This window comes from Antrostomus carolinensis, unplaced genomic scaffold, assembly GCF_000700745.2.
Source record: "Antrostomus carolinensis isolate BGI_N321 unplaced genomic scaffold, ASM70074v2 scaffold17352, whole genome shotgun sequence".
NCBI classification, from domain to species: domain Eukaryota; kingdom Metazoa; phylum Chordata; class Aves; order Caprimulgiformes; family Caprimulgidae; genus Antrostomus; species Antrostomus carolinensis.
Window position 1 is genome coordinate 971 of NW_010299134.1, and position 8,311 is coordinate 9,281.

Sequence of the window (8,311 nt, forward strand, 5' to 3'; positions counted from 1 at the left end):
GCATTTACACCTGGGCTCACAAATCTTGTGTCTCAGTCTGGCAGCCTAGCCATTGGGTCATGCTACCCCTGGTTAATCACCGAATGACTACTAACCTCAGTACATGGTGGGAATGAGGCAAAAATAAAATACAAATAAAATATAAAAATACTTTGTAATACAACTAAACCAGTTCCGCATCTCTTGCATTGTTTGGTAAGTATGGAACAAGTTACACAGTAATACAGAAATGTATTTGGTCAAAGTAAGCAATCAGTATTTTTTTATAAAATACATTCTATATTAATGCTCATTCACATTTCATACACATGTAAATTAAGTTTTCTATGTATAAAATTCCAGTTTATTCTCAGTGCTGCCTGCTCATGCTTCAGTTTAGCAGTGGGGCTCAACACATTTGGCTCCCAGCAAAGTGAAAGAGCACAAGAGCACTGAGCTCTCTGCAAGACCAAGCCTCACACATCCCCTGGCACATCCAGTCCTGCAGGTCACATTTGAACCAAATCTCACTGGCTTCAGTGGGAATTTTGCAGGGGTGGGAGCGGCAGAAAGGCCCCCTGGCTGTCCAGCACTTGTAGTCTGGTATGGAGGTCACCCAAAGGGCATATGGCATTCCAAAAAAAAAGAGTGAGTTAATGAATACAGAAAATATTATCTACATAATTTACAGCTTTCTGTTTGCTTGTAACCACATTAACACTCAACTGTTCATTAACAATTCAATCATATCCAGGGAAAGGCAGCAGAATGCAGTACATATTACAACCTCCTGTGTGCAATTACAAGCACTGGATTTTACAGTCTTTCCTCATTTCATTAATTCCTGTGTATCCCGCTGCCATCCAGAGCCTGATTCTCCATTGAGCCTCCTGGAGTCAATCCTTCACAGCACTTAGGCCAGTTCAGATTGCATCCACACCTCTGCCATGGGCCCCTAACATCATGCAAGGGGTACAAGGCACCTTTGGCGGGGGGTTCTCAGTTGCCACCCATGTCCATCCCTACACCCTCCCCTCTGTTGTGCTGGCACTTGTCTGTGATGAACCAGATGGTGGGACTGATCTGGCTTGAAAACTGCCTGTCTGTAAAAAGGCAGAGGGTTATTTCCCAGCCAGACTGACCCCCCAGCCCAGCTCATGGTGTAGCTGTGCCTGGGGCTCCTGCATATGTGTGTGGATGTGTGCACACACACCTAGGTGCCAGTCACCTGCACATGAGCAAAATGGGTGCAAGTGGCTAGCAAACCTGAACTGCAGGACTTTGCCTCCAGCTTGTGCTACTGCAAATTTTGTCTTGCATTACATTACAGCAGAGGAAAGTCAGCCCCAAAAGATCTAGCTGTGCGAGCTGCAGTCAAAGGTTTGGATGCCACAAAGAGAAAGGTTCCCCCGAAGCAAGGCTCAGTTTAAGGTTACGGCATCTGTTTTAGCTGGAGAGGAAAGAAAAACTTAGGGACTTAAAGCAGGGATGGAAACCACTGGTCTTACACTTTATTTTAGTAAGCAAAAAGCCTATTGCTGCTGTACAGTGTTATACAATGAACTGCCACGGTTCTCACGTCACTAGTCCATAAAAATGTGCTGCGACTATCATGTTTATGCCTGCATGCCAAAAGAATGTACAAAGTTGATTAAGCTCTGTTTCTCTTTCACCTTTTTTTTTTTTTTTTTTTTTTGTATTCTTAAACTCCGACTTTTACAGTGTTGCAGACACTTCTGTGCATACCCAGGTATCACATACCGCCCCAGTTATGGAAGGTCTTTGCCCCAGATTGGAATAATCAAGTTCTATGCATCTCTCAAGCCACAAGCCATCATCAGAAATGTAAACCACCAAGAAAACTTGCTGTCTTAAGTAACCTTGGAAAAAAAAAAAAATCTTTAAAAAATCTATTGAAAAGGAGACGTCGCTAACAACAGGGTTTTCAAAATGGTGCGATTTGATTCTGGGAGTTATCCAAGCGTTTTCTCTTCACTCACTTTTTGTTTTTGTAAAGTTAATTCCGTATAAAAGGGGTTTTGAAGCGTGTGACCTTCATTTCATGATTTAAAAAAAAAAAAAGGAAAACATTTTGCTTGATTGTGGAAAACAGTTGTATTACAATGGCATTCTCTTTGACTCTTATATTTTCAGTACAAAAGGCAAGTAAATAGAGACCCTGTATCTTCACAGTCTGGCACTCATCCAAGTCACTTAAATCTATGCAATATAGGCATAAAATACGAGGGGTCTTCTCCTTTACACCAAGACCACACCAAACCCCTCTGGAGAGATAAGTAAAACCTCACTAGTTTTTATATCCAAAATCTTTGTATCTTTATAGCGAAAGTAGTAGTATTTTAGCTCCCCTTGGACGAGGTGTAAATGCCTGAACTAGCTCAAAGCCTAAGGAGAAGAACAGGTCCAGAATAATTTTAAGAGCCAGGTGCTGGTTTATACCCTTATGGCTTCAAAGTTAAGTTGCACTTTTAATTCACAATGCCATGAGGTTTGAGTAACAACTTAGCAGTGTTTTAAAAACAGCGAAGCTTAAAGTTGGTTGTCGTGCAGAAGTGGGATAGGCGATGGCTATTTTTCAATTGATTTGTATGAAAGCAGCATTTGGCTTTGGATCAAATGGTGTTGGAGTACCAGGGCTGGTTATAATGTGTACTGCTGATACTAATTACTCCCAGTTATTAATCCAGCACTTGTAAACTCAGGTGTCAGTAAAATGACATCAATATGTCTGACACCAATATTCCCCTGGATTTCCCACTTCCCATTATTTTTGTTAAGCCTTCATGTGCACTTCTGCAGTACCAACCACTATTAAACTAGTGTTTTCCAGGAGAAATCTCTCCAAGTTTGGTACTTCGTTAAAAACCATAGCTGTTGAACTAAAAAGAAAAGCGCAGGTTGCATTTGCTGTCTGCGCTGGTTCCCTCGGAAAGGTCACTGGTGAGGACTCAGCACTCTCACCACACGCTTCCTACATTCTCGGTACTCTACATTCATGTCAGTGAACACTGCTCTTGAACACAAATCGAAGAGACAAGTCAGTGACAAAACTAAGTCTAGACTGACAAGGGCAGAACGCTACCAAGACAACTCCATAGAAAACCCACTGAAGCAGGAGCAAAATTCAGGTCGCTTCTTAGCAAAGCTCATCACAGATTTTTTTTTTTTTTTTTTTTTTAAAACCGTTTTTGTAAAACTTTTATCCTGGGAGCCAGATATCCCCATGTGATGTGCTAATTTGAACAGGCAAACATGGGACCACCTGACCCCACCTGGTACCAAAGGCTTCCGAATCTTTTTAGCTTCTCAGAAAATCACTGCTGACTGACACCCATCTGTTGGTGATCGGCTTCTGGTTCCTCTTCTTCCACATCTGCATTATATTCTTCAAATGCATCATCATCAACATCTGGAAGCCCAAGTAACTACAAAGAAGAGAAAATACTGTGTAATAGTGAATTACACGCTCGTGCATCTTCACTGCAAATTACACAATACCTAAGTGCCACTTCTTGAAAATCTCAACCCCATAATAATAGTATTGCATAGTGATCTCGACTCTCTTTCTCTCCCTTCTGTCATAGAGCAATATTTGAAAATGCATCTTCACACCAAATTAAATGCTCAGAAACCGGAAGATAAATAAAACTAAAGCAAAGCACTTGCAAAAAGCTTCACATTCTTCCCTGAGGCTGTATCACAAATTGTTGAGTGTTTATAGACTTGGCAGTGGTTTAACTTCAGAAAGAACCATGATAACACTGTAGCAGTAGTGATCCTGTTTAAGATTGTGTTGGGCAACCTACGACAGCCAAAGAAGAAAGAATTCTCAAGCAGAACTGGCTAGTATCGAGTAGGCAAGGACCCCTGAAAAACCTAAAGATGCCACCATGTTAAGTGCTTCTCTAGAACCCTTCACTCCATCACACCAGATGAAGCCCTGCATGCTGAGTGAAGCCCTGGAAGTGAGAAATACCATGTATTCAAGTCAAAATTGTCCAAATCCCTTTAAATTTCTGCAAATTAGATTTGGGCTTGTGAAGAACTGTCAGCCCACCTTCCTTGGACAATGTTTGGATGTCTCCACCTGATGGCTCCAATCACTGCAATGGCACTTGCTCAGTACAGGAAAAGGAGCAAACAGTGATGTTTGAACTTTTTCCCCCTCCTCCAAAAGGTTGCCAAGCCAACAGAAGTCAGGAAGACAGATAAACCAAATAATAGTAAAAATAATGCATCTGTTGTGGAAATCTCATATTAGAATCCTACGCTAGCAGCTATTAATAGCCACAAAGCAAAATCATATGCCAGGCATTATTGGGAATACCATGTATTTAGCTTGCCAGGGCTGGAAGAGCAGCACAGGTGCATGCAGTACCCTGTTTGGAGAGTGACGAAGCTGTTAGCTCTTGAAAGAGCTGTCACTGGGAGAAAACCAGTTTTTTAGCTGCAAGGTTTCTTCAGCAGGGAAATGGAGGGAGAATTTGCTGACTGTGCTTATGATAAAACAGAAGGGAGAGATGCCTGAGAGCAGCGAGGGCTGATGAGCAGCCCCTAGACCACCCTCATTGCCTCCTGCGCCCAGGGGAGAGCGGTGAGCAGAGGGAAATCTCTGTCTCTCACTGAGAGGGATGCCAACCACTGGGCATCCTCACTCTCGCAGCCTCCAAAACTCAGGGCCCAGTGGCATGAGCAGCCAGTCCCTTCCCAGGCTGCAGCCCCAGGGCGAGCCTGTGGAGACCTGGCTGGGCTGTTATTAGGAATGTGCAGAGCAGGGCTGAGCTGAGTTACTGGGCAAAAATCAGTCTGGGAGCCCTTGGTTAAGGGAGGGCAGGTGCTCAAGCCATGCACGAGGTCAAGGAGAGCTGCATAAGCATTGCTGGTGTCTCCTCCTAAACACTGCCCTTGGAAGGACCCCAACAAAGACTTTCAAAACCATTTAGTAATCTTGGATGTCCAGTTGGAAATACCAAAATGGAAAAGACTTTCATAAAGTGCTTACCAAGCACATGCTAAAATCTTGGGCCTTCCTCAGTGCCTCAGACTGAGTAGCCAGGACTATCAGACACTTCAGAACAGCCCGGTCTGACCTTCAGCAGCCATTTTTCCTAAACTGCCATTTTTTGTACTGAAATTTGCCAGACTGGTGTCTGACAGCAGACTTAGTTGCGATAATGGAGAAATGCCCTGCAAATGCACTGTTACCTCTAAGCTGTCAGCAAGGTGGTTTCATTAGCAAAACAGGTCCAGCAGGAAAAGGATGGGGGACAGCGCAAAGTCATGCCAAGGAAATAATTTCCCTGTACTGATGAAAAGTGGTTTTGTGCTGCCAAAGGCCTGAGGGTGTAATGTAACTGGTTCCATACATCTATTGTAATACCCTTCACTTTTAAAAATCTGTGCTACCATGCATGTCCTATTTTTAATAATTACAATAAGTGAAAAATGTCAATACATTCCTTATTAGACTTGTGTACACACAACCAACCGTACCTCAAACGATAAACCCGGTTTTGTTACACTGACGCAAACCTCTCAATACCAGGTCAAAGGAGAATCTGAGAAACTTAATCCTTGTGGTACTTCCAAGAGAAAATGAAGAGGTACTTCACTGTAAGATTGACTGTAATCAAGATTGCAAGAGGTCTCTGACAATTCAGGATGCTGTTTTTGAGCAGACAAAAGCATAATGAAATTCAACAACTAGGAAGCAGAACTAGATAAATGCAGAAGGCAAATAAAAGACTTCTTCACAGGAGTATAACTAATGATGAGAAGAAAAAGTGCCCAGCAGTGTTGTATCCTTTAAGTCACCTGAAGACTTTACATCAAGACTGGGTGTCTTTGGAAAAGCCAGGCTCCAGCCCAACCACAATGTGTGTGCTCAGTTGTGGGAATTGTGGGGTGAAATATGATGTATTAACAAAGGGCCTAGATGAAGTGAGCATAATGGTTTCCCTTGCTTTGAACCTTTTTATTCTGAAGAGTAGCTTAACTTGGTTTGACTGAAGCCATTTTCTCAGTAACTTAAGCTATGCTGAAATAAATATGGTTTAAATGAAATAAGCGATCTGTACCAATTTAATTAAGTCTTTTTGAAGTCCTCTTTAGTTAAAGCAATGGGAAGTTTCTCCTCAAAGACACAGCTTTTCTGAGCAGGAGGAAACAGCTATGAAGATCCAAGAGCCGAATATTGTTCTGGGAAACACATTTATATTTTTGTATGTTTTCAAAATTACAAGCAGCTGTACTGGCAGATCAGATTTCCAGTCCTTTCTAAGAAACGTGTGCATCTGTTCTGTTTATTTCCAGTCTCTCAAAGGATTTTTTGAAACGATGCTCTTTTATGCCGACCAGCTGTGGCGGTCCATGGCAAGGCAATGCAAGGGTATAGCACAGGGAGGGTCGGTGTTTTCATATTGGCGCTTCAGGCCCTCCCTTTCGCTCTAAATACTTGGGATACATTTTCAGTCTTCTTGATTAGTCAGCCAGAAAAAAAGAGGAGGGAAAAAGGTCTAAATTTTCAGAAGAGTATAGAAACGTCCGTCGGTTGGCTTTCCCGTGGACATCACGAGAGCATGGCTCTGGCAACCCACCTCCGCTCTGCTTTGCACCAGCCCCACACACTCAAAAGGAGAGGCTGTGCAAAGGGAGGTTTTGGCAAAAATGAAGGATAACAGCCAGCCTAAAGACACCTCACCCTGACAAAACCCAGGCTTTGACTCAAATCTTAGTGTTAAACAAGGACAGAGAAAGCTGAGTAGCAGCAAAACAGAAAAATACAAGCCCACCCCAAACCCAGCTTCTGCTCCAACTACTTCTCAAGTAGTGACCAAACTGGTGTTTGTAAATACCATGTGGTAACCATCCTAACAGCAAAATCTGGACCAGTCGAGGGGAAAAAAAGCCAACCCAAAGATAAAACAAACCACTCTGAGGAGAGACTTCCAGGTTCCCTGAGGTTTACTCTTGCTACTCAGATCCTTGCACAACTCTCCAATTCCAGCACCAGGAAACAACTCTGCAGCAAAGTCCCGCAGCGCTGACTCGCATCCTGTTCCTCAGAGTCAGCGCTGCATCAGCAGGACGTGAGCCCCTGCGCAGCTGGGGAGCCACTGCCACTGGCTGCCGCAAGAGTTGGCCTCCCACCCCGCACGGGAATCTCATCCTCTCAAATGCAGAGACGGAAATAAAAAGGCAGTTGGCTTCCAAGAAACAATTTCCAATTGCCTGATAGTAGTTTACGTGCTAACACCCCTGCGCCCAGGCAGCTGACTGCACATTAAGTCCCTGAAAAAGAAAAAAACCCTTGTTCCATCCAGTACTAGCCTATTAAAAGTCACAGGTAACTGGCAATGTTTAGAAATAAAAAAAAGGCACTTACGGGTCTGAAGGATTTGAAGACTTTTTCCAATATTTCATGGAGTGTCTTTTTCCCACAGGAGGAGATGTAATCCTGTGCAAGCTGCAGAAAAGGTAAGCAGTCTTCACTTTCGCTCCACACATGCTGAAAGCCAACAGCAAAATAAGAACAGGCATTACCAGGAATTCATGTAGGCCTTTCCACATGATTTTATAAGATGACATGTTGTAAACATCTGCCAAAGCACACTGGGCCTCCTGCAGTTTGGACCCACCCTGGGGACAGGCACTGTGGGCCATGTGAGAAGCCACACTTCTGAGGAGGAACCTTGATTTTATTAAGATGATGCATCAGAGAGCAGGGAAATCGATACAGAAAAGAAAATGCCTTATGACTACACCAGCAGCTAAGGGTACGCACACCTTGCACAAGCGCATCTTATGAGTAAAGGTGTTTTCCTTGGACATCAGCCCTGCTCGGACCTGGAAGTCAGGCTGGATTTCCTATTCTTCTGCACCATCTGTGGCAATGAAGCCCTCAGGAAGAGCTAAAGCATCTCATCTTCCTGGCATTAGGGAAAGTGTGATGCGACCCTGGAGGTGGAACTTGATGTGCAATTCTCTTGGCAATGCAAGAGAAAAGATGCAGAATATAACCACAAGTTAGAGACATAGCCAAGAAAAGACATTTGGGCACTCGCATCATCCTAACACTTCATGCCACCCTCCCCATTTTTGAGGTTTACTCCTCCTAGACATGAATCTTCTCTTCCCAGGCAGGTATATTTAAACTCATTTGGGATATTCTTCTCACTTTGCTCTTGCTTTGGAGATGCTGGTTGCCTAGCCTGGCTCTGTGAAGCCTCTCCCAAAATTGATGCTTATTCTCCTGCTACAAGTTTGTTTGAAATAGAGCTAGTGAGCGATGGTGGAAGCATTCAGGTGACAA

General features: G+C 43.5%; 1 protein-coding gene across 1 annotated transcript; it reads right to left on the reverse strand.

Annotated features, from left to right (window-relative positions):
- Positions 1-3,314: 3,314 nt before the first annotated feature.
- MTURN (maturin, neural progenitor differentiation regulator homolog) lies at positions 3,315-7,507 on the reverse strand (the record flags this gene model as incomplete). The annotated part of the gene is made up of 2 exons (XM_010162690.1): positions 3,315-3,425; positions 7,385-7,507. Coding segments are annotated over 2 exons (234 nt in total), but the record flags the coding sequence as incomplete, so codon positions are not given.
- Between the last annotated feature and the right edge of the window lie 804 nt (positions 7,508-8,311).